General features: G+C 40.6%; 1 protein-coding gene across 2 annotated transcripts in view; it reads right to left on the bottom strand.

Moving 5' to 3' along the window:
- Positions 1-10537: 10537 nt before the first annotated feature.
- Positions 10538-27001, bottom strand: part of mmp17a (matrix metallopeptidase 17a) — a 92994-nt gene continuing 76530 nt past the window's right edge. The window contains exons 5-10 of one of the 2 annotated variants that reach the window (XM_038734325.1): positions 26382-26558; positions 25637-25739; positions 22112-22194; positions 21255-21407; positions 20180-20437; positions 10538-12641 (exon numbers count right to left, since the gene is read on the bottom strand). In XM_038734325.1, the coding sequence (XP_038590253.1) occupies positions 12316-12641; positions 20180-20437; positions 21255-21407; positions 22112-22194; positions 25637-25739; positions 26382-26558 (1100 nt within the window). In that variant the 3' untranslated portion in view covers positions 10538-12315. The remainder of the gene's footprint in view (positions 12642-20179; positions 20438-21254; positions 21408-22111; positions 22195-25636; positions 25740-26381; positions 26559-27001) is intronic. The other variant, XM_038734324.1, reaches the window with a different exon arrangement.

Raw genomic sequence — 27001 nt, 5'->3', positions numbered from 1 at the left:
CATGCGTAGAGCAACTACAGCTGTAGGTGTGACGTCAGAGGACCCTAGTCAGAAAACGAAAGTGACTTTATGTTGAGTACATGTCTGCGCTGTTTTTATATTTGAATGTTTTATCAATAAGTATTGATATTATACTGTTTGTTTTGGCTATATATTCTTGTTAATGAAATTACTGTGTCACAGAATGAGTAAACGCAGAGAGGATTGAAATTAATTGTTCTTATGTAATTTATTTGTAGCTTTGGAAATATTGTAGTTATACATTCATGCCAATAAAGCTGATTTGAATTGAATTGAATTGCATGTCAGGGTCAGATTCAAAATAAATACAACCAAAATACCACAAAACGTGACAAATAACATTTGTGCATAAAATACTAAGACATTTGGCAGCATAATTCTAATGTGTTTCAGACAGTCTGGATATTTTTTACTAGCTACTCCTTTCCAGGAATCCTTGTAGGGAGGCAACTGAAACAAAAGGTTATAAATGATCTTGGAAGTGGAATTTATCCCATAATATCGTTCAAATGAATCTTCTTTTATAATAGGAGGGAATAATAGCATTTGCTCTTGATTAAAGTTTAATTGGTGATCTCAAACTTTATTTTTATTATACTCACAGGTAGAGAGTACAATTATCATCATAATTATCATTATCCTCATGATTATCATCATCGCTCTCATCATGGACTGTGTAGTGGGAGCTTCCAACACCAAGTGATAATCCCCATTATTTGTTGTATGTAGGCGTGTCACCTTTGCATAATTATTGTAGTTTGTCTCGCTGGGGAAGAATACAGAGTAGGGGAGGGGAAAAGGGGAGTAAATACAAATTGCACTGCATCTCGAAACACAAATATAAGGAGAGAGAGAGAGAGAGAGATTCACATGTCCAAAGGACATAAAATAGGAAAAGAACAGTAGAATGTATGCATAAATATGGCAAATGAGGAGGGGGAAGTGAAAGGAAATGAGAAGATGGAAGATTGTTGAATGTTATAAATGGAGAAAAATGTCAGGTGAGAGGATGAGACAGCAGCCAAGAGAGGTGGAAATGATGGGGGGAAATGGAAGACAAAATGGGAGAATCTGGGAAAAGATGACAGCAGAGAGCAGGTGCAGATGGAAGAACATCAAAAGAAGTGACAAATAAAACAGAAAAAGGATGTTCGCTGGGTGTGTTTCTGTCTCCCCTGTCTGTTCTGTCTGTGTGTGTCTGTTGGCTCCAAGCTTCACACAGCTGTTCGTAATCCAACAATGATCCTCAGCCTACTCACCTGCCTCTCATCATCCTGTTTACCTGCAGTATGTCAACCTCAGCTTTCTATCCACTTGCCAGATTGTTGTTCAGCCTTAGCGGTAGATACTCTTGGCCAACTTTGAATCTGTGGATTTTGCCTGTTTTGCTGTGTGTGTTTGTATGTGTGTGTGTGTGTGTTTTACCTGCTTGCTAACCTGTGTCTCCTGTGCTTTAGGATTATCACCCGCCTGCTCGCTTCCTGTTCGCTACCTCCAGCCACACCACCTTCACCTGCACCTCCTCCACTCTCTCTGCCTTCCCTGGATTCCCCAGCCCCGGCCCTCACCTTAGTTTGCAATAAAGGCGTTTTATTCTGCAACAGCCTACTGTCTGACAACTGAGTTTTGTTTCCAGCCTATCAGGAAACATAACATAGGAAGGCGGTGATGGTAAGCTCTAGAGGGATTTCATAAGAGGACAGTAACATACACTTACATTATCGGTAAAATACATCCAATTTATTTTTTTGTCAGTGTCCGAGCTGCAAGGCAGAGAAGAAGAAGAGGCTGCCATGGAGTAAACGTCAATCCCCACACAGAGATGGTGACTGTCTAAAGAATCAGAACGATGGTATCACTATAATCTGTTAATAACACGCTAGATGCAATCAAGGAAAAACTCAAAGACAGACTTAATAAATTTTTTCTTTACTTGTGTACTTGGCCAGGATGAGAAATTTCTGTACTTCTCGTGCACCACTGCTAGTGTAACTGCTTTCCCGAGTGTAAAATATTAAGACATCTGTCTTTACTTTGTTCCAGTCTTTTACCCACTTCTATATGTATGTGATTTTATGTTAATTTATTGTTGAAACGTTGTGTCGCTGCTGTTCTTGCCCAGGTCTCCCTTGTAAAAGAGATCTATGATCTCAGTGGGACACACCTGGTTAAATAAAAGTTAAATTAAATTAAATAAATTTTAAAAAGTAGCGTTAAATTTTCCTCATTCAGGATGTCAGCAGTAATGTAAGTTGGGTTTGAACTGGCATTGCAGAGACTAAATAATTGCTAGTTTCATGCCTGGAACATCACTGTCTATGTTCCAGTAATCCAATCCAATCCAATCCACCTTTATTTATATAGCACCTTTAAAACAACACTGTTGACCAAAGTGCTGAACACAGTCTACAAATAAATAACAACATACAATAAAGGCACAACAAAGAAAATTAATAAAACAATAAATCACAAAAAATAAATACAATAATACAAAACTGAAAGGACAACCCTCAAACTGTATTAAAAGCCTAGGAAAATAAATGAGTTTTAAGACGAGATTTAAAAACAGAAAATGACTCAGTAAGTCTAATATGTAGAGGCAGCTCATTCCAGAGTCTCGGAGCTGCCACAGCAAACGCACGGTCACCTCTAGATTTACATTTAGATTTAGGGACAGTAATACAAGCAACTTAGACTACACAAAATGTCCTTCAGTCCAGTTATAAATGCAGAACACTCCATTAATTGTATTGGTCTCTCAAGTATTTAAATGTGCAAAATTTAATGAAGCTTAATTTTAATGTAAGGCATTTTTGTTTCTGTTTCTGCAGATCATTTGATGCATTTCTGACATATACAGATGGCTTGTCATCTATAGTCCTTGAATACATGTCTCTAACTCCCGGGCCATCAGCACTGGTTCCCATCAAGGCTGTATTCTTCCCCCTGCAACAGCTGCATCTCCAGTCACCAGTCAGTCAAGCTCCTGAGGATGACACCACCCTCACTGGGGTCATCTCTGGTGGGGATTACAGTGGAGCTGGTTGTGGATTTCAGCAAGAGCCCAGCCCCACCCACCCCCATCACCCTGTGTGACTCCATGTTGACACCGTGAAGTCGTACCATTGCCTGGGTTGCTTGCAGTGAGACAATGATATATAATATTTTGCATATCACTGCATCGGCCATATTGCACATATTCTTTATTATTCTAGTGTGTGTGTGTGTGTGTGTGTGTGTGTGTGTGTGTGTGTGTGTATATATATACACATATACACACACACATATATAAATATATATAAATATATATATATCTTGTCAATTCTTTATTTGTATATTTATATATTTTATTTTTTTGATGAGCACCAAGTCTCCAAAGGAAATTCCTTGTGTGTTTAAACCTACTTGGAAATAACGCTTATTCTGACAGGAAAGTCTTTGCACAGTCAGGTGCAGATGATAAATGTGCACATAATTTAACACTGAAACAATAAAAATGTGATATGAATTCATAACACAAAATTCACACACAAAAAATCTTTTATGTGTATGAAAGTACCAGAGGGGGGCAGTAGAGGACTGCAAAACAGAGCATGCCTATTATATACTTTTTTTTGCGTTGGGATGAAAATATGGAAACAAAGTTCTTAAGTCATATCATTTCAACATTTCATTTATTTCAGTAATCGGGAAATTTAATGTCATCAGTGACAGTATCATGAAACACTGAAGTTGTTAAAAAAAACATATTTTAAGTTGACTTCACATTGTCAAAGATCAATTATTCAAAGGGAGACGAACTTTTGACACACAGTGGAAGGACCAGTAAGATTATCTTGACACATTCCACTCTCAGCCAACTCTCACTGGCAATCTGACATCAACGAGTATTGGGTCTTAGCTGGTAATAAGTCAGATGGCTGCAGTTTATTGTGTGCTACTGGTCCAGCAACACTGGTGCATGCTATCACAAATTAGTCATGGTGGTTTTCCTTCAAAGAATCAGGCTAAATTACAGAGCTGTGCAGTTCAATTCTGCCTAATCATGCCCCCACTGATAACAGGCTGCAGTTAGGCTGATGCTGTGATGTGTTCATGTACATAAAACAATGTTAAATCCGTTTTCACCCTGCTACCCTTCAGCGTATTTCACCATGTCAGAATGTTTGACTGTATAGGACAGTTGGTGTATTTTGCTGTAAGCGGCCCACCAGCCACCATCACAGGTGTCTACTCTGCAGGAGTTTGCTCTGATTTTGAATATTTTAGCTGCTCTGTGGTTCCCTCAGAATGATTGATTGGTTCTCCCTGGCCCACAGTAAGTCTCTGTTGGTGACAGTTGGTGCAAGGGCCTTCAGGTGTTCAGTCTGGTTAGAGAAGAGACTCCATAGCCAGCAGTTTCTCAATTAACCTGCACACTGCACACAAACTTAATGTAAGTTGTCACTTAAATCGGAATATTAACACACAATATGTAACACATTATCTACATCTCCTGTATCTGTACATCGGACTGACAGTCACACATACTGACACACATGTATCCACACTTACTCGCACACATACACATACATGTAAGGGAAATAATAACCTGTTTTATCAGGGTACACTGTCACACTGTATCCACCTTATTCATGTTTAACCATACAAATGATCACGCAGTGAGACAGCTATGCATGTTAAAAAGGGGTTACCTGTTCACACAGTGACTTAACTTTCCTCTTGGGACAAAACATGGGCCCCACAAGATGAGGTTAACCATTTAGGGTTAAGATCTGTTTGATAGTTAAATTTAGAGTAGGAATGGTTAGGGTAAGGGTTTCAATGAGGCAAGGGTACAGTACAGTGAGGAAAAGCCCTCACGAAAAGAATAACAGTCAGTAGAATTCCTGACCACTGAGAAAAACAATTGTGTGTGAACGTGTGTGTGTTTGAATTTTTGTAGAGACTACTTCAACTTGTCTTTTCATGAAGCATTCATTTTAAGCCAATTCAAATATCCCCTGAATTCATCTCTGTATCAAGGAAAAGTTATTAACAGTTTACTGTCTCCTTTGCAGGCGAACCAAGACAAAATTTCACAAATAATAAATTAGCAAACGCTTGTTTTAAAAAACAAACATTTTTTTGTTTATTTAGTTTTATGTTTTCTCATTTCAGCTCATTATAAACCACCACTACTTTGTGAATTATAAATCAAATTCATCATAAAGAACTTTTCCTCCTTGACCGAGGGCTAGAGGGCAGCCGCCCCCTCCAAGGCCAATCTCCACTTTGCTAACATTAAGTGTTGTGGCATTGTGCCCTGCTCATCTCTTCAGCCTAACGTCAAGCCTTACACTACCCACTAGTTGAAAATGTTGCACCGCTGAATGGTAGCCAACTTTTTCATGTAGATGGATCACTATGAATCTCGCCATGAAGGTCACTGCTTTTTCAAACCCATCTACGCACCGAAATAAACTTTCAGGACTTGATCAGCATAATAGTTTTGTCTGCATACTGCATTGCTATGCTCAAGTGTGTGCTCCCGCCAGTAGGTCATGCCAGATAATTAAACTGAGAAGCTGAGGGAAATTCAATACACTCTATTACAACTGAGGGAGGTTTGGACTCAGGGGACACTTTGGTATTCATAGACTGGATATAAAGCTTTTCTAAACCGTCAAGTAGCTCTAACTCCCAAAACGCAAGTTGTTTAACGCGTCAGTGTTGACTTCAGTGGTGTCACATTACAGATCACTAAAATATTACAGTAGCCGAGTGAAGGAACACAGTGATAAATGCTTTCAGACCTGCTGATCATTCTCTGCAACTCTAACCTTCTGTATTCTCACTACTCCCTGTATTTGAATTGAAGTACGAGAGGAGGGCGATAGTATTTGTGCATTTTTCTTCATTTTTAATCCACTACTGTTCAACAGTATTTAGGTGTTAGCAGCTCTGTTATATATTCTCAACACAACAGGAAATTAATTTTAAGGCCTCTACAACGTGCTTAAAAGTGTACTCCACCGATTTAGCTTTGGACTCCTGTCACATTGATTGACACATGGATGGATAGTTTAAAAAAAGGATCAGCAGAATCAGATTTACATATGGTATTATTTATTTATTTATTTAATTTATATTTAAATCCACAAATTCTTCTTCCTTGTCAAAACGTTGGTACCTACATTACCCACAATGCAACTCGACCGTCAACAGTTGGGTCAGAGATTTTGGTGTGAGATGCTAGTAGCGGCTAATGTAGCCTCAAGCTGCTAGCATCAAGCAGAGATGAGTAGCAGGCTAGAGGTCTGGTAACCTCACTTCTTTCTAACTTCACACCCCCAGGTTTCAAACTTTTACTCTTCAGCCCCAACTGCTGATGACTCAAGTGACATCACTGGTGGCAATCTATTTTGGTTGGTTTTTGGACAAATTGTTGGCTATCTAATCTAATGGCCATTTCCACTGGAACAATCTTAAATTATTCTTTTCACAAAAACCCAAAAATGTGTATTTACATCGTACAACTGTATTTAATGTTTACACAAGACAGAAGAAGACTTGATTGGTGGGAACACACACAGCTGGGGCAACTTTTGCCTTCATTATTCTTATTGGTTTGTTGAGTTTGATGACCTCGGGTAATTCCCAGCGTAGCTCTGCCAAACCGTTACCTGAGCATACAGGTCTAATCAGCCAGGAAAAATAAAAATAAAAATCCAAACATCTGTGTGAGTGTGCAAGGACTTTAAAAACTAAAATAATCGGTACTATCAGACAATTGCTGTTCTTTGCCACACATTAAATTAAGGCACTATACCACAGTGGCTGCCTCAGAAATGTGCTTTACTGAAAATTCCTTACCGGTGTACATGCCTCAACAAAGCCCTTGCGCTCTTTGGCAGTCATTCTGTAAAAGCAACAGCTACATGCCTAAACATAACAAATCTAAATGACAACAGGGATAAAGATGCTGAGTCTATTCAGTTGGCAAAGGTTAGAAGAACAGGGGTGAGATCAACAACATGCCTCCATAGAGTGAATGAGATGAAAGGAAAAAGCAGCAGTGTGAGTGAGCGAGTAGGGTCCCTGTTCAAACTGCTTTATTCCTGACAACACATAGCCTAGTATAGCTGGATGTGTCTGATGCAGGCAATACTGCAAAAAAAAGAGAATTCATTTGAAACAGTTCAAAGCTCCACTAAATGTTTCGCCACCAGCATTACATTATTAGCAACAATGGATGCTGAATTGCTTGCTATAGCTATGCTAGCTGGGTTTAGCTAGCTATGCCCACACTTTGTTAAGGTCCAGTTGGTACAAATAATTTAAGTTGATGCAACACTAAGCAATTGTAAGCTTGCCCCACGTGTTAGTCACAAATAATGGTACAATGATTAACGTATGTGACGAAAGTTGAGTTAAATTGTACTTAAAACCATACAGCCCCACCGCAGCTGCAGTCAGATCCCTCCTCTGAGCCACAAAATCTTTATACTTTTTTCACATATACATTAGTACTCTCCAAGACCTGTAAACAGACGTTGAAGTGTAAAATCGGTAGTTCTCCTTAAGAGCTGGAGATACAACAAAATGAAATGGGTGACAATTATTAATTATAATAATCTCAAATTGTAGCGGCTGGTATCTACAGGCTTGCTCACCTCTTAATTGTTTACATGCAAAGAAGTACACCTTGAATTGAGTTTGAGTGCATTAATGAGTCACGTTCAACTTGTTACCTGTTGGATAATAAATGAGAATGGCAATCTTTAGAAAACCATGTGTTGCTGTTTTATCTCGACTGGATGGAGGGCCTCAGGGACATTTCACAGTCAACACCTCATAAAATGTGTCAGTTCGCTCACCAGAGAAAGACCAGACTGACAGTCCGGCGAGATCAGGAGTGTCTCTAGCCTCATCAAGTTCCCTGTATTTTGATTTTTTAAAATTCTGTTGCTCACTTTGCTTCTATATGTCATAATAACATCAACCTGAGTGTCATCTCTGCTCTCCTCTTCAGTCTGACTGCAGCAGAATAATGATGAAAAAGCCAACAGTCTTGCTTATAGTCTTACTTTTTTATATGTGCTTTCAGTACCCATATGGCATTGTGGCTTCATACACTGCTTGTACCCTGTGTCTATTTTTGCAACATTAGTCCACACATGTTCAATCAAGGTAAACCTTCCCATAGCCAGCACTGTCACTTTGTCACACCAGGCGTCAAGGGTGGAGGTGATGCTTCTGCTCAAACTCCGGACTGAGTAGATAATAATGGGTGCACCCTTCCTTCCTGCCAAATCCCCCGGCTTGTGTGGCAAAGACTTGAATTCAATGTGACCTTTTCAGGAATGTGACGGCAGAGGGCTGCCAGAGCCCAGGATGACAAGTCTGCCAAATGATTCTAACCATGCAAGCTTGAAGCGGCTCCTTCTGTGGACCCTCCCCTCAACCCCACTGCCATGCATCAACTCAGAGCCGGGCTCTTGACAGCATTGCATTTGAACTTACTGTGGTACTCTAAGTTTGTGAGTTTGGCATCTGCCAGCCAAGGGGGGCAGAGAAATCCCACGCAAGTTGTTGTTGAGTGTTCATTGTTGTGGAAAGTTTAGCTCTGTTTGCAGAGGATTCTTTTGTAATTAAAAAATAATCTACCAGATATTTACTTTTGTCCAGATGTTAGCCATAGAAGTCCAAATGTCTTTACATCTGTCAGCCTGTGTGCCCATTAGTCTTACAGTTCTTTGTCTATTTAAAAAAAAAAATGTTTTTTATCATTACATAATAGGATGCTTATGGCAAATTTTCCATGAAGTTCTTCTGAGATGTACCAGGATACAAGTAAAACAAATCAAGCCTAATATATCATTTGTATATTTTGTGCATGTCTTCGTAATGTAATCAGTTCTGATTATGCTGTAGGTCCTCCCATCATGAAACAGTCACATTTCAGGGCCCCAGGAGACGGGAGAAGTCTTAATTTTAATGATGCAAACCTGCCTGGCTGGAAATATTTCACACAGTTGTTCGGCAGCAGTGCCAATCAAGACCAAGTCAGGTTGTGATGTATTAATTAAATATAGTGAATGTGGAATGGCTGATAAAAATGAAAAGACTTTTTTTTAAAAACAGTAACGTTATATTGAGCAGTTATATGAAAAAAATACAATTTAACATAATGCTCATTACACTTCCGCAATCAAGGTGCCTACAAACTGTAACAATTAGGTTTGGTTAATGTAGCAGCTCAAATAGGATCAGTTGGACAAACTGCTGAAAAGTGACCCGTCCTGCTGCTTTCGCCCCTGGGAGCAGGTGCTCTCCCGGTGGCCACCAAGCTACACCAGTTAATTAACACCACTCAAGTGTGTCAAGAGGAGGAAAGAAAAACTGCTGCTCTTAGTGGCGTCACAGCCCGGCCTGCGAGGCGTGACAAAGGGGAGAAGCAGTGGGAATAACAATGGATTCATTATAAACTAACATGATAGTAAATTACGAGAATAAAAAAAAAAAAGTATGTTGAAAAGCACAGAATTGCAACCTATTACAACAAAACACAATGGCAAGTGTGTTTGTGCATGTAATCTTGGGGTGCAGAATACAAAACAGAATTGTAAACGGAATAATAAACAATCAAGCAGGAGGGTCATCATAGCAGAAATAATGGTTGATACTTTTTTCTCCAAACAGAATGAAGTTTGGCTGTGCATATTCTGGTAGAGGTCATCAGTAGCCTCTTGCTAAATTTTAATTTGTGAAAGTCTGTTGGGGTTCTTGTGGTATGCAATGTTCCTAAGCACTTGTCTTAGTTGTTTGCCACCCACAGTTCACTTTGATCTCCAACTAAGCAGTATCTGAGCTGCTGAATATTTTTGGATCAGGTTGCATCACTTCTCTGATGTACTTCCCTGAAAAAGTGCCGGTGTATGTATGTATATATATATATATATATCCATCCATCCATTGTCTACCGCTTATCCTGCGTACACAGTCGCGAGGGGCAGGAGCCAATCCCAACTGCCATCGGGCGAAGGGCGGGGTACACCCTGGACAGGTCGCATGTCTTTGGACAGTGGGAGGAAGCTGGAGCACCCGGAGAGAACCCACGCATGAACATGCAAACTCCACACGGAAAGGCCGGGGCAACCGGGGTTTGAACATGCAACCTTCTTGCTATGACAGTGCTAAGCACTGCACCACTGCACCGCTATATATATATTTATAAAATCCTCTGCCTGCAAATCCGTTCACAAAACCACTCGGAGTGTGATTGACATGACATGGTTTGCATTCCTGATGAACAGCAGTGACCACTACAAGAGAAAACATGCTTAAGAACATCAGTGGGATGGGAGAGTGGCTCCCAGTTGGTGTCTGCAAGCTGTCATGTTACCTTCATCTGTCTTCAAGGCTGGGCTCCTTTTCAATGACACTAAATAATTACACACTCACACAGCCACAACACTGAGTACTCCAAGTATTCTGTCTCAGTACAAATTCATGTGACCACAGTTAGCCAATAAAGTCATTCAGATTCTTTTATTTTTCTACAAAAATATTTTACATTAGAAAACACACCTTGAAATATACACAGTCCACATGGTTTCTCAGTGACCATGGGACATCTCAACCCAAATATATCTGTGTCTATATTTAAATTGAAGGTAAATATATCAGAGAACAAATCGAGTCACCAGAAAGAGCTTGACTTGAAGGAAATTGTCTGGCGGTGAGGAAAAAGGCTTGGTGAACTTCAAATATGATTAAAAAGCGATATGGAATCACTTTTCTATTCATATTAATTACAAAAAATACAACAAAACCAATACTGCCTCTTTTAATGGCAGGGAATGCTTCTGTGTCAGGGCTGAAAATGATTTCATGGAGATACATGAGTAGTAGTTCCTCAAAGAGCGTGGGAGTTCAGGTAAGGGATTTAAGCTAGGATAATGGCGTTAAGTGACACAAAAGTTTGTCTCACTTCCTACGGCCCAGGGTTCCCTTTGCTTCATGTACCGGATGGCATTCGCCTGTGTACCTGTTTACAGCCCTGAATGCATTCATCTACCTGTCGACATCCCAGTCTGTCATTCATTTGTCTTCCTGTCAACATCCCATGGGGCCATTCATCTGTAAACCTAACTATCTATCTACACTACATTCCAGGGTACTTTTCGCCTGTCTGCCTAGATACATGCCGGGGTGTCAGTCACCTGTCTAACTGCTGTATCTATATTCGAGAATGTCATTATTTGCCCTGCTTTGAGTCTTTCAGGCAGCTCTTCCTGTCAGGCTGCGTTAACGTACTGTCTCTTGTCTCTGGTGGACTCAGACTCAGATCCCCATCACGGTCATAACTGTAACCAACGTAAACTGAAACATAACCATTTGATTGGTGGAGAACACTGGGAGGAAATAAGCAGCCTGGCAGGAGTTTCTACTTACCAGGCACTATTTAACGCAACAGTTTGGGAAATATGCTTTCTTGCTGAGAGTTGGATGAGAAGATCGATACCATTCTCAAATCTGTATGGTAAATAAAAGCCTGCAGCTGGGACCTGGTTAGCTTAGCTTACCATGGAAGATGGGAAACTGCTAGCCTTGCTCTGTCTGAAGGTAACAAAATCCACTTATCAGCAAATAGCTGCAACCACAATGTGTTGTTTTTACACTTCAGTTTTCTGTTACCATAGACAGAGCCTGGTTTGCTGTTGCTCCCATTTCTAGTCATTATGCTATGCCAAGCCAAGCTAAGCTAAGTGGCTGCTAGCTATAGCTTAATATTTACAGGACAGGCCTTAGAGTACTACCGAGCCATTTACCCACTGACCTGCCTACATCCCAGGATGTCATTCATTATTGCTGCAAACTTGTTGTACATGAAAAAAAAATAAAAAAAATAATTGTAATGGGAGTTGTGAACACATTTCTGAACAGTCCCACGCAATTAGCTTCCTTGCAAAGATAAGATATTTTCACCATTCGAGAAAAAACTAAGAGACAGAACTTGTGGTTCTGTGTAACTCATTGTCATTGTCTCTGGATTGATGCCTACTAGATATACCCTTGTGTCATAATATGATAATGTATGTATGTACTACCCATACTGCAAGGCGCTTTAGATGACCATCAAATGGCATGTGAAATAAATAACAGAAAAATAATAGCATAAAACATATCAATTGATATTTATAGAAACACAATTTTCCAGTTTGTATTCAGACTGAGTGTCCACTGGCCCTCCACTGAAAGAGTCTCTTTCTTGCACCCAGCTTGAGAACTTTGTCCCGTGCTTTGGCATCATAGCAGTTCAGAGCGGAGGGCCAGCGAGAGCGTCCAGAGGGGTGGCAGCAGCCACATGGGAGATGGGGAGGGGCGGGCGCCCAAAGGCGAAGCGGTATCAGAGGTGCAGGAGCACACCTCGTATCCATTCTCTGCGTGGTCTGGACGATGGTGCACGTTGCCTCTCGTCTCCGTGCTTTTGGGCTCTGTGTCTGGAGAGTCAGACTGCATCTCGGTGCACAGCAGCCAGTCTTTAGCGATGAGGCGGGGGTATCCTGCTTCGGCCTCCATGTCACTGCCAGGCACTCGCCAGTACTCCTTCCCCTTGAAGAAATAGGACGAGCCTTCGGAGAGAGGGAGAGACAGGTCACGAGGTTGTGTTAGTGTGTTTTGAAATACAGTAAAACACTAGAACAGAACGAAGAGCAGAATAAAATACTAACTTTACTTTGTCTTTGCCCTTAAGGCAGATGAAAGTGCAACAAGGATGCAAATTAAGTTTTAAAATACAGCAAACAAATATATTTAGCAAGATTATTGAGAAAAACAAAATTTATAACACGGCTGCTCTTTTGTTGCTTCTTATAACTTATTTTTGCTTTCCCTTCAGCATTGTTCTCATCATACAATCTCTCTCCTCCTTTTATTATTTTATTATTTCTTATCCATGTCTTAACTTTCTTTCTGTCTTTATTAGGATCAGTAATACCACCAGCACTGAGCATTCCTCCTGTGGGTCCACCACACATACAGTCACCTGCGGAACCTGTGATTTCTCACTGTGCACCAGGAGTTGTCAGCACATCGTCTTCATTTTTCTCTGCTCTCCTCCTCGCCTCTATCTCACGTCTGTCTCTTTATCCTAGGCTTGTGGAAGCAGCCTAAAGGCAGATAAAGGCTTTGATGCATCTCCAGTTTCCTGGCCCAAAAAGGTGCGTGTAAATATGAATTTGTGTGTTCTTGTGTATATAAATACAAGCATTTTTATGTGTCTTTCCATAGAATGGAAACACACAATCATCAAAGAGCTTGGAGCAGGACCTGTGAAGCTGGCGAAAGCTCAGACACAACACAGACCTCTAAATACCTGACAGGGAAGAGAGCTTCCACACATTCAGCTGGGAGGTGCTGCAGGGGAGAGAGTTGGTGTCGCTTGCTCCCATTGAGAGCGGCCTGAAAGAAGGGCCAAACACCTCCTGCTAATTAGTTGTTTTAGTGCCAGTTTTGAACATCCACAAGTGCTTTATCAAAGCCTAATCTGTGCAGCCAAATAGTGGAGGCACTCCTTGAAGGGGATTTGCTTGGTAAAGGCTGCCAAAATAGTGCAAGTTAAAGCAAACACTATTACACATTATTAATCCACATGGGAAGGTAATGTGCCCTCAGCATGTGACCTATTGCAATTGCTTAGTAACAGCAGGCAACCTTTCTCCAGCACCTAGGAACCAACTCCAGATCTAAGGCCCTTGTCTAGTCAAAGGAAATGTCAGTATCAAGCAGAACATTTTAAAGTGTAATTTCTTATACACAATTGAGTTAATTAACCCTTAAACACATTACAACATATGTCATTTTAAACCCTTTCAGTTCCAGGCCAAAAACTAGAATTTTTCTATCTATGTGCCTCTTAATGTCTCTTATAAGCTTCAAATATGGAAGGATTACACATTTTCTTTTTCAGGCTATTTGAAAATAAGGTAGTAGTTGATGACTAACACAAGCAAAAACTGACAAGGGCAACGGTAACTTAACTTTCACTCAGGTTTTACTCAATCAAACCACGCCTCTAACATTTTGTGTCAAGAGTCAACACCAAGAATGTGAATAGTTTACTAAAGAATCTAACCAGTCTAATTACATCTGTTACTGTTATTAAGTGAACAACTGTCATGTGCATGTTTTGCAGCAAGATTCTTGTGCTCGTTTGTACAGTGGACCTAACGCGGCATTCTACTTGCACTGACAGGGTTAAACTTAAGTTTTAATAAATGTTAATGTTTTGGCCAGTTTACATACTTAAAGCAATGAAAAATGGCTTAAGTGTTCATTACTGTTAATCTCATCAAAGGTTTTGATTGATAGTATGACAGCTGCCTTATTGATTTATTCCATATTTTGTACATTAGGTCATGTACTATTATCCTCCACATCCTCCCATGCTGCACAGTGATTAAATCAAGTTACGAAACAGGCTCTCTCAACCTGTTCAGCCAAAGTCTAAATCTCAGTGAGCTTATTAATTCAATTTTCAAGGTCTCCCTGTGAGAGAAACATTAAAAGAAATTCAATTGTACATTGTGTGTTCTCTATCAAAATAAAGTTTAAAGGGAAAACAAGAAGCATCAAAGTGTCAAACATTTTATAATAGAACTACTCAGTGAAAGTCAACAACTCATGTTTTCGGTACACACTAATAATTACTCCTCATAATGGGTAATGTTATGTTAATGCTACACATAATTACACAGGGCCGGCTGGGAACACTCTCTCACACACACACACACACACACACTCACTCACACACACACACACACACACACACACACACATGCATTTTGACATTATGCGTGGGTTTTATAGAAGGCAGTAGACATTTTATACCAGGCAAAAGACCAGAATGTTTTACATGCACAGATGCACATAGTCTGTAAAGTTTACTGACATGGCAGATTCAGGTGTGACATGCTCCAATAATGACCACATTAGCCCACCTCCCCCTATAAAGCTAGCCATGTCTGGAGAATGAAGAGAAGTAAAAAAGGTAGGGGGAGGTTAGGAGAAGGTTTAAAGGAAGGTGAAGGAGACAGATATGAAGGGAGGAATCCGCACGCATCATCACACACACTGATTGAATAATATAAACTAAATATGCATTTGAAGTTCTGCTTTTTATTGGTGTATCAGTTGTTAATTCAAATTGTTGTGTGTGAATATCACCTTGGGCTTTCTTTAATGACTGGTCCAATTCATGCTGACAAAACTATTTTACTAAGTTGTACACTCGTGTAAATGCCTCAAAGCGGTCTTAAATGCAATGAGTATGAACTCTGCTCCTGTGAATGTTTCTTTTATCCTGATCATTATGTTGACATTCAGGAATATTCCATGAATGTTTCTTGTACTAAATTAAACAGCTCCCATCCAACCACTGTGACCTGTGTCACAGCTCTGTGACCTGATATTAATATTTGCTCAGAAATCTGTTGTGATCTGAAACAGTACTGCAAATCGCTTAACAAATCCCAAATAATATGAACATGTTTTCCTCCAGACCAGTTCAATTATCTACGAACAGAAGGCAGAGCCCATGCTGCCACAATGAAACATTTCTCATGCGCGAACACTCAGTGACAACAGATGAGTGGGACAGTCTCAAAAAGAAAATAGCCTTGGCTGTGGTCACTGAGAAGCACAACCAACTCATATACTGCAGGCTGCAGTCTGTGTGAGGATGGTGCTCACGCGTCGAAGCTTAACAAACTGTTCAGGCTGAAAGTGGAGATGAGCAGAAACAACTTGGGAGCCTGATAAAATACCTGTTATTCCCAGCATGGCTACTGCTACAGCATGAATGCCTAAGCTGCGGGCCGCATAGTGAGGGCAGTGTCCATCTAAAACAGTGATTTAAAACACTGTCACATGTTAATGCTCAGAAGATATAAATACTAATGATCACTGCATACTTTCTAATCATTTGTGTGTTCCACTTAGAACAAATGATCCCATGATTTGTATTATTAAAACTGTGCCTGAATGCACATTTCTAGTTTTATCTGGACACATTACACAATTCAAGACTGACATGAAAAGTGCGAGTCAGATCAAAATAGCAGCAAACACATATTGTAGATTCACCCTGCCAATTGGAAGTCCAACACACACAAACGTAAAAAGAATCTGGACATGTTATCAGTCAGAAAAGCTTAAATTAGCCTCTATATGCAAATTTGGATGGTTCAGTTTCCAGTGTGTATACTTATGTGTGCCACTGGGATGCTGATAGGAGAGATGATGGTTGCAGGGAAGTAACTGATGGCAGTGCAGATACACTGCATGCACAGTTATTATAACTGAAACTCAAACCTGAATGTTTAACTTAGGAAAAGTGAGTTTTGTCTTTATTAGGCAACTACATTACCAAAATAATTTCTATCCTGTTTATTTTCTGTTTTTTAGTAGTAGAGTAAGTGTAACAACGCAACGTAACAATAAAATTAAATTTTTGGTAACCAATATAGCCACCCTTCTTTTCGATAACTGCCACGAGCCTTCCATCCATGGAGTCGTTTCTTGATCTGTTCACTATCAACTTTCACTGAAGCAGCAACCGCAGCCTCCCAATTGCTGTTCGAAGAGGTGTACTGTCTTCCCTGACAGTAAATCTGACTTTTAAGAAAGGCCCACAAGTTCTCAATAGGATTCAAGTCAGGTGAGGAAAGCGGGCCAGGTCATTAATTGGGCATCTTTGATGTCCTTGCTGGCTAGCCAAGCAGTGGAGTACTTGGAGGCATGTGATGGAGCTTTGTCCTGCATAAAGATTATGACCTGATTGCTGAGGGCTTCTTCCTGTACCACTGCTTAAAGAACGTATCTTCCAGCAACTGGCAGTAGGTTTGGGAAGTTGAGCTTCAGTCCATCTTCAACCCCAAAAGGTCCAATTATCACATCCTTAATGATAGCAGCCCATAACAGTACCCCTCCTCCACCTTGCTGGCACATGAGTCAAAATGGTTCTGTGTCCATCAGTGTTCCAGCCACGGGCCCATCCATCTGGTCCATCAAGAGTCAATCTCATTTCTCTCTGAGCACTTGGCACCTTGTACTTCTGGACACTCCAGGTAGGTTGTGGTTCTGGAATTTGGTGGCATTGGAGGTTCCTGGTAGTTTCACGTTTAAATCTACTCAAGTCTTTTGCAGTTCATTTGCGCCTTTTCTTCTCCATGCACTTTGTGTGCCCCAGCTGACTATTCACAACAAAATGTTTGATTGTCTGGTTGTCACGCCTCAAAAGAGTGTTGCATGGCAATGGCATTTTACAATTTTTGACTTTTCTGTGTCAGTTAAATCTCTTCTTTGGCCTATTTTACCTGAGGTAATGAAGCTGCCTAATAATCATGCTCACCTTGATCTAAGGTGTCGTTCACTTTTGCTACTCCCTCCCTCATTAAACAAGCACATATCACATATAAATTATTAACTCCAATTGAGCATTCACGTTTATATGGTTAGGAGTTGGAAAATGTGCATAGAAATAATACTTGCCAAATAATTGTGCACATAGTGTAGTGGGGGACTGATGCACTGAAGCTGTATGCCAGGAGGCAGTCAGCAAAATGCACAGCTGGCCAAAAGGGCTAAAATTAGCCCTGTCTTTCAATGGCTTTTTTCTTGCTCTTATGCCATCCGGATCTTTTACAGAAGAGAACTGCAAGCCGACTGACTGCTCAACCGTATCAGAAGATGGATCTATGGAGGTTAATGCAGGAGGAACATTCTCTGTTAGACCTTCTTGATTAGATTAGCGAGCGTGTCATCCCATTTTAGCGTTTTTCATATAGGGTGCCCCCCCATGAATCTAACTCCACTGAGATCACAGTGGCAGCATAGATTAATAAGGGGAGACCGGCTTCTGGAGTCATAACACCCAACACGGCTTTCCACTATGTTGTGCAGTGTAAAGGTCAAGGCTGTTGTTGGCAAGCTGAGATTCCAGTCTTACAAACTCTTTCTGGTAGACTGACTCGCCTGTAATCTAAAAAGTTTGTTGTCCGAAAACTTGCATCCGAAGGGTCCCTAAAGGCAAACGTACTGTTCTACAGTTCATCTTCCATAACCACAGCTCACCTTTCATGGGTCACTGATTATGTGTTGTTTTTTCGCCAAGTGCCTATATATCTTCATGAGTTTTTGTATGGACGTATGTGTCTATGTGTGTGTGTGTGTGTGTATGTGTGCAGTTAGTGTACAGTGTTCACTTCACTGATGCTGTTATTTGTTGAATGATAAAAATTAATGATAAAAAATTCTCATTAGATTTATAAAAAGCTCCCAAAATGTTGCTGCAGGTATTATTGTGGATTTGATGTATGATCAGGTAAGCTAAGCTAATTATGTGTAGCATTTAGAAGCAGAGCTGCCAGCTAGTGCTGCAGGCTTAAAGAATGTCCACTTCTGCCAAATTCCACACTAACAGTATGCTTGAGCATGTTTTATATTTCCATGAGTGATGCAATTCCCCCTGACTTTTCACAGTTCCCTTTAGAGTCACATAAGGCTTTATAAAGCTGTGTTCACATTTTATGTAGCTTTCCACTCAGTGGGGGCCTTAAGCATCTGGGGGGGACTCATCAATATTAGTTTGCATACATTGAAACAGCTAAATGATAAGTGTGGCCTCTCCTACACAGGGACGCAGAGCTCAGAGAGGTCAGTGTATATAATGACGTCATACTGAACAGTGCACGATATTCCATCCATCCATCTTCATCCGCTTATCTGGGATCGTGTCGCGGGAGTGCACGATATTGATATTTCTTTTTAATAAGAATTATATCTAATCTATCTATCTAATATATATATATGTATATATATGTATATGTATGAAAAATCCCCCTCTCACCCCTTGCGGGGTGGTATGTGTCATCCTCAAGCTCGGGTCCTCTACCCGAGGCCTGGGAGTTTGAGGGTTCTGCGCAGTATCTTAGCTGTTCCTAGGGCTGGACTCTTCTGGACAGAGACCTCTGATGTTTTACCTGGAATCTGCTGTAGCCACTCTCCCAGTTTGGGGGTCACAGCCCCCAGTGCTCCGATTATCACTGGCACCACTGTTGCTCTTACTTTCCACATCTTTTCTAGCTCCTCTTTCAGCCCTTGGTATTTCTCAAGCTTCTCGTGTTCCTTCTTGATGTCGCTTGGGATTGCCACATCTATCACTGCAGCCTTCTTCTGCTGTTTGTCGATCAACACGATGTCTGGTTGGTTAGCCATCACCACTGGATCTTGAAGTCCCACAAGATCTTAGCTCGGTCATTCTCAACTACCTTAGGAAGTGTCTTCCATTTTGACCTTGGGACTTCCAGTCCATACTCATGGCAGATGTTCCTGTCACTATGCCAGCTACCTGGTTATGGCGTTCCATGTACGCACTTCCTGCCTGCATCTTACACCCTGCTGTTATGTGCTGTACTGTCTCAGGTAGACCCCCGCCTCTATTGATCTTGTACTGAGTGCCTGTTCTTGTGCCGCCCTGATTAGTGCTTCTGTGCTGTCCTTCAGTCCAGATTTTTCCAGCCACTGGCAGGATTTCTTGATATCAGCCACTTCCTCTATTTGTCTGTGGTACATGCCGTGCTTGTCCCTCCATGAAGGTTCTTCATCTTCCTTGTCCTCACCCTCGGGTCTCTGCTGCCTGAGGTATTCACTAAGCCCTTCATCTTTGGGGGCCATCTTCCTGATGTACTCTTGGATCTTTGTCGTTTCATCCTGGACAGTGGTCTTGACACTCACTAGCCCTCGGCCACCCTGCTTGGTGTACAGTGTCAGGGTGCTGGATTTGAGGTGAAACCCTCCATACATTATGAGGAGCTTTAAGCAATCCCAGTAAGAGAGGATACATATACATATATATATGGTTATATAAATATATGAATAAATGATAGTTATTAACAACAATTTACAGCAATTTGATCGATCGTTTTACACTACCCCTCCCCCCATGTTTAAATTTTTAAAACTAATGTAGCTAAATATGTACAGAGCATAAAGATGAAAATGTTTTCAATGTTTTTGGCATTCAGAGCCATTCTTTTACTGAATCTTCTCATGAATGTTACACCCAGTCCATAACTGTGGCCTAAGTTATAACTAAGTTATGGCCACTCACCATCAGACCACCTCATGGCGTCATCCAGTTGTGATGGCAGCCCCTTCCAAAGCGTGCTGTCTTTAGGGTATCCCAGGTCCATGCGCCTCAGGTGGTCATCGTAGCGCCAGTAGTGGCTGTCCTTGAAGAAGTAGGTTTTGTCGTTGTGTAGCCAGACGAAGGCTGCATCCACGCCCTCCAAGGGTAGGCCAAAGTCAGTGATTGGACGAGGGTAACCCTCCTCCACGTTATTGTCTTTAAATACCCAGTACTTTAGACCTGAAGAGGGTGGACACAGAGGTTTGAATTAAAGGGAAAAATAACACCTTCATAGTTTGGAATGTATCCACCCAATTACTATAGCAACATTTAAAAATACATCAATCAATCAATTTATTTATATAGTTGTGTTTATAAGTCACATAGAAGTGCTGAACATACATGAGTTAAAAAGGAAGTTTAAATTAAAAAAAAACATTTAAAATGAATAAAATAAAGTACAACATAAAAGTTACATTAAAGTGCATATTAAAGTAAACACACACAAAATAAAAGACTCTATTCCACACTCTGCTCCCACCAGGTCCTCCGGCAGACCTTTCTACAGGCTGGGGCCATAGTGGTTAAGAGCTTCTTCACTGTGGGTGTAAGCCAGGACCCTAGGAATAACCCATTACCATAGGACCTGAGGGATGTAGTGGGTACATTTCTTAAAACCATGTCAGACAAGTAGTTGGGAGCGAGACCATTTATTGATTTGTAGCTCAATAAAATAATCTTAAGATCAGTTCTGAAACTCAAAGGTAGCCAGTGCAGTGACTGTAAAACAGTGTGTAATGTGTGTACTTTCCTTCTGGTCCTGATCAGCACACGAGCAGCTGAATTTTGTACAAGTTGAAGTTGATCTATGGCTTTTTTGGTAGACCAGAAAAGAAAGCAATAGTCCAGCCTACTATTGACAAAAGTGCGTTAATGTTGATTGTGTTTGATATGGAGCTGCAAGAAAGCAAATGTATGCCTGGTCAGTCAACTAAATTCACACTGACAAATACAATATGGATGCTAGAGTAAGATAAGCTTGAAATCAGATATTTACCTTTGAAAAAGACTATTTTGTGGTCCCCAGGCCTCTCATACACAGCATCCACACTGTCCAGATTGGGGGGAAGGCCCCTCCAGAAGCGATGGATCTGAGCCGGACGAAGAGACACCAAGTGCTTCTCTCGAGTTAGTCGCCAAAAGTACTTCCCTATGACAGACAGGAAGTGGTTAGAGCTTGGAACTTCTTCACAATATCCTGTAGGGGTGTATTACAAGAAAAACTATGTTTAGTTAAAACACAGTGCCCTGTGTCTGCAGTAATCTTATCACAGGTTGTACCCCTCCTTCCTGTCACCATGGCTTATAGATGAACTAAAGCTCAAACAATAACTATGAAAGGGGTTTTAAAAATTCTCTTTAAAAATAATAATTTTGTTGCCTTGTTAGGAGGCGTGGAGGAGAGGTGTAACTAATTAGCAAGAAGGGGAACCTTATCCAATACACATCATACTGTTGTCATTATGAAATAATTTTCAGTATAACTTTATTTAACATGTTGTGGCTGTGATAACCGTCGTGCTTTGTAAATATACTAGCCACACTGGCCAATAAGCCTAAAACAATAATTTCTAGCTCAGCAGATAATAAATATACAGCAAAACAGGGGCCAGAATGTTGCTGTATGGCGCTATTTTGTTTTGGACTGCAGCATATGTGACAGTGTGAGTCTGTGATACAAGGCCTGGGAGCCACACATGACTCAGCTTTCTATTGATCGCTGGAGCCACCACTCTGTCCTGTGCCCAGCCCCTGTCCCTTTCTCTTTCACTTTTATCTCCTCTCCATTCACCTCACTCTCTATCTCTGTCCGTCTGTCTCTCTTGTTCACTTTCTCCCTTTAGACTTGAGTACCTTTGAAAAAGAAGGCCTCCCCCCGTATTTGGGCCACGGCATCAAAGTGACTGGTGCATCTGTCAGGGGCATCTCGCGCCAGCCTGATAGAGGAAAGTTGGAGGAAGGAGGAAAGAAAAGTTGAAGAGAATAGAACAGAGAAAGAGGAACGAAGTTTTATTTGTTAAAAAAAAACAAGAAATACATTTACAGGCTATATACATACATACCTATTTTTTATATAAACATAAAACAACTTCACTTGTAGGGTTAGCAGTTCACGAATAAATACCAAAACCACTTAAAGCCATTTGCATACCAAAAAAACCCAACTATGTGATTATTGCAGCCACCTACTGAGAGAGTCTGACTGTGCATGCATGTGCATGTGTTTTCTTCAATTAAATAGGCTAAACATGAAACATGAAATGAATTCACGCTGACACAGTGAGAACCCCCAGTGCATTTATCCCCGGGGCTAATAAGTGATTTAAAGCACTGACGTGGTCGGCATGCCAATGATGAAGCCATTAGCACCACAGGGCTGCCACTGTGAGTGGGAGCCCACTCTTGTATTATCAACAAAGATCTCCATTCAGAGCTCTTTTAACACGACACCTCTGCCTAGCGGTCAGCATTTGTGACCCTTGTCAAGTATAATTCAGCTTTTCCACACTTCATGACCAGAAGGAAGTGGTGAAAAATGAGTAATGAGTGCAGTGAAAGGCCAATAGTAGGGACGAAAAGAGGATTTTATAGACCTGCTTAGTTTAGAACTGCTGCATACTCTTTGTATGTTAGTGTGAGTGCATGGAGGTCAGCCAGCACTGGGTTTTGTTGTCAGCGTAGTTTGAAACACTCCCTAAGCAAGCTGCCCCCTCTTGAGCCTATTAATTCAAGAGACCGAGAGTACAGTTGATGCAGTTGAAAAGCAACCAGGCACTGTTGATGTTTGATTATAATTAACATATCAAAATCTATAAGGTTAGTACAATGGCAAGTTAACAGAAATACATGTTCAAAGAGCTACTGTGCTGTATAGGAAAGTATAAGACATATAGTCCTGGCAATATAAGATAATATAATAAGATATTTTATTGTGGCTAGTTCTACTGTGAGGAATGTCTAGACTCCTGAATCCAGGTCATCACTCAAAATTCACTTAGGTTCATGTGCTGTGTAGTCTGACTGACACGCAGCACTGCTGTGCATATAGGTTGAGCCTGTTGGTCTGTCCAAGTTATTGTTCCAGACAATAACGGAGGATGAATTACGTGATGATCTTACCTTAATCATCACTGTTTGACCAAAATATCCACCTGCACATATCCCTTCATCCACTGTCTTTTGAAAATTTTGACTATTATCTCTCTCTTTAATACCCCCCAAAAGCCAAATGGTCAGTAAATGCCCAGATGGTCATGAAATTTGTGGTAATGGTGGCTGGAGGATGAAATGTACTTATTGTGAAGGTCCATCAGCCTTTAGCACCAGCACAATGCCATGACACTGAGCACACTCGTGCTCAGATGAAGAGCCAATGACCTGTGTGTGTGTGTGTGTGTGTGTGTGTGTGTGTGTGTGTAAAGTTTAAGCCAATCTTTATATGTTTCTAGTTTTCCTAGAGCACCAATTCCCAATTGAGGCTACTTGTACCCCAGAGGTTACTTCTGCAGGTGCCAGGGGTAATGTTGAAAGATTGTAGAGTTAATTTGATTAAACAGAACAAATTGTGATTCAATTAAAAAAATATATCCACGTTCTGTAACACCTGTCTTGAGTGTGACAAGAGTAGCAAGTAAGCAGGGAAGTTGAAACAGTTAGCTAAAACTAATGGATGCATGGTTAAAATGGATAGCTAGACATAATGAGTGAATGGTTGAATTAGTTAAACGTAACAGTTGAAAACCAACCAACAGATCTCAAACCCAACAGTTGAAACAGTTAGCCAAAAGTAATGGATACATGGCTAAAACAGATAGCTAAAACTAATGCGTGAAAAGGGTCTAAAAGTAACAGTTAAAATGGTTAGATAAACGTAATGAATAAACAGTGTTAATTGTTTGTTAAAAGTACTCTCGTCATGTGCTCGCTAGTTGTCCGGTTGGAAACCGTATACAGAGTGAGTTGAAGGGCTTACATGAACTGTACAGTGCCAGAAACTGTGCCAGAAACGGTAATGAGGGCAATGAAAAGGACACATTGTTGTGAACATTTGTCATAAATCGGGAGAAATACAGGGAATCAGGTCTCCCGTGAAAATCGGGAAGGTTGGCAAGTGTGGGCAAGGATGCTTGACTTTCTAACCCTTAGGTAGAAATGGTTACATAAAATAAAATAATAAGGGCTAAGATTGGGCTGAAAAAAGAGAAACATCAACAAAGGGGGGAAAAAGACAAACAGAGAAGAAAATGAGAGAAACAAGCAAAACAAAACAAAACGTGGGGGTGTGTGGGGTGGTGATGGAGCAGTGGATAAGACACATGCCTTTGGTGTGAGAGACCTGGGGTCAATTCCTCACTGTGAAACATCCAACAATGTGTCCCTGAGCAAGACACTTAACCCCTAGTTGCTCCAGATGCATGTGACCTCTGACATAAAAAAGCAATTGTAAGTTGCTTTGGATAAAAGTGTCAGCTAAATGAATAAATGTAAATATAAATCACAACCATCCAACATTGGATTGGCTACCTCCTACAGGTCTGGGGGCAATCCCAATGGGAAGTTTAGCAGCCGATCCCCTTTTGGGATGGCCCACCGCAATAACTCCTACAAAATACCTAGATACCATCCCTTTTTTTAATAATATTCATTTAAGATTATGACTCTTGAGTGGACCCTGCTCTCCTGCTGCCATCCCTGAGCCTCCCTCCCTGGCATGCAATTAGTGGGGTCAATCTCCCCACTTTATTTGTTTACCTCTTACCCAAGTTCAATATACACTGCTGTACAGTACTATACTTATCTTAATGTCCTAATGTCAGTATGTTTTAAGCAATTTTCCTATGTCTTCTTGTAATGTTATTTTGGACTAGTAAAAAAACATGGTTTCTGTCATTTCAGATTTCACCATTAGAACAAGTTTTACAATTTTAAAAGTAAATTAAAATGCTGTTTAAAATCAGTTCAAATTAACATTTGGAACGATGATGACTTGAGTTCAACTGGCAGGGCTGTGGGGGTAAATCTAATAAAAAAGGTTGGAAACCCTGTTCTAGGGCCTCGGCACTGTAGCATTGTAGGATTGCTAGTGGGTCTTTTTACTTTTACTGCCTTTCTGTGTTTATCTATAGGGGACATTTACTACAGTCTTTGCTCCACCACCTTCACTAAGGCAGTGCACAGTGAAAAAAACAGGGGGCCTGGGGGAGATTGGAAAAGAAGACAAGTGTGTGTGTTTAAGAGGGCTAGGAAAGGGAAAGAGAGAGGGGATGAAGCATTATTGCTGAAGAGGCTGAAGTGGATTATTTCATATGTTTGACAAACACATAGTTGAGTTGAGTTCTTTGTGTTGCACTAAAAAAAGACACCAGACCATCTACTTACATGACTGTAGATCTGTTTTCAGGAAGGTCCAGTAGGACTGGCGGTTCAGCCGTCGGGGAGGGGTTGCCTGGTCGGTTTGTGTGGGACACTGAGTCTCTGACACCTAGGGAGAATATGTGACTAAGATCAAATGAACGGTCAAGGCAATTTGCTGCTTTTCTTTGTTTTATATAAATGTAAATTTTATTCCACTGGGTTTTGTACTGTTTGTCAGACAAAACAAAACAAGCTATCTGTGTTTCTTTTTTGTTATTCCAATTAATCTGTTAATGAAAAAGCCTAAGAAATTTTCAGACATTCTGCTGATGGAATTTGTTAGCTTAGTTCCTCCTCTTTGACATTATTATGCACTTATTTTATTGTACCACGGGATTTGAAATATACAGAATTGCTTACTCTTAGTTTTGTCTTAGCCTTTTTTAATTCAATTAAATTAATCTCACCGTTCACAGTACTGTGCTTCAGCATTCTTACCTGCACTTCATTCCTGACTTCATGATCATTAGTCTTTCCCCCGTACACTGCTATTCTCTATATCAGTAATTGGAGTGATAAGGTCATGTGCTGTAAAGAGGTCCAATTAACTCAATCTATGTTTTCATTAATCAATAACCTTGCTCTACAGAGTTCATCAATTGCTCTCTCTCTTCCTGTTTCACGCACGCACGCACACACACACACACACACACACACACACACACACACACACACACACACACACAGAGAGATGGATGTACCCTCGTACCGTAGAGCTGCCAGACGCGGACCTTGTCTTCATAGGGTAGGTCGTATTTCAAAGGGTCACCTACAGGACCCTGGTAGTACGGTCTCATGATGGACTCGATGGCTGAGGTGTGCACCAGGCCGATGGCGTGACCAAACTCATGGACTGCAACCGCAAACAGATCCATCCCATGAGAGTCTGAAGGAGACAGAGAGATACGGAAATCACCATTATGCTTTTTTACAATGTGTTTTTATACATGTTCTATCGATATGTAGAACTCCTTAACACCCAAAATCGGATCATGAATGGGGCCATTTTAAACACAAGTTACAGCTGTTTTTTAAAAAGGATTTGACATGTAGTCATTAGAAGTTGTTGGTATTTTTTATTTTGGTATTGTTTGCATTATTTTAATGTGTTTTCCTGTTCAGCTATATGTATATGTAAATGGAATCTGACATTAGTTGATATAGTCTGAAAAAAAAACAGCAAATAAATGTTATGCACTTGCATTTGTAACAAGGCATAATTGAACTTGTAACTGGAATAAAACAGGAAGACACATGCCTTCCAATTTGGAAAATTTAAAATTTGTCCCCCCTCATTTAGGTGAGCAGTCAATTCAATCAAAGAAGCAG

This window comes from Micropterus salmoides, unplaced genomic scaffold, assembly GCF_014851395.1.
Source record: "Micropterus salmoides isolate LMB-PRFRI ecotype aquatic unplaced genomic scaffold, ASM1485139v1 Ms_hic_scaffold_20, whole genome shotgun sequence".
Taxonomy (NCBI): domain Eukaryota; kingdom Metazoa; phylum Chordata; class Actinopteri; order Centrarchiformes; family Centrarchidae; genus Micropterus; species Micropterus salmoides.
This window is presented reverse-complemented; position numbering and strand designations above follow the sequence as displayed.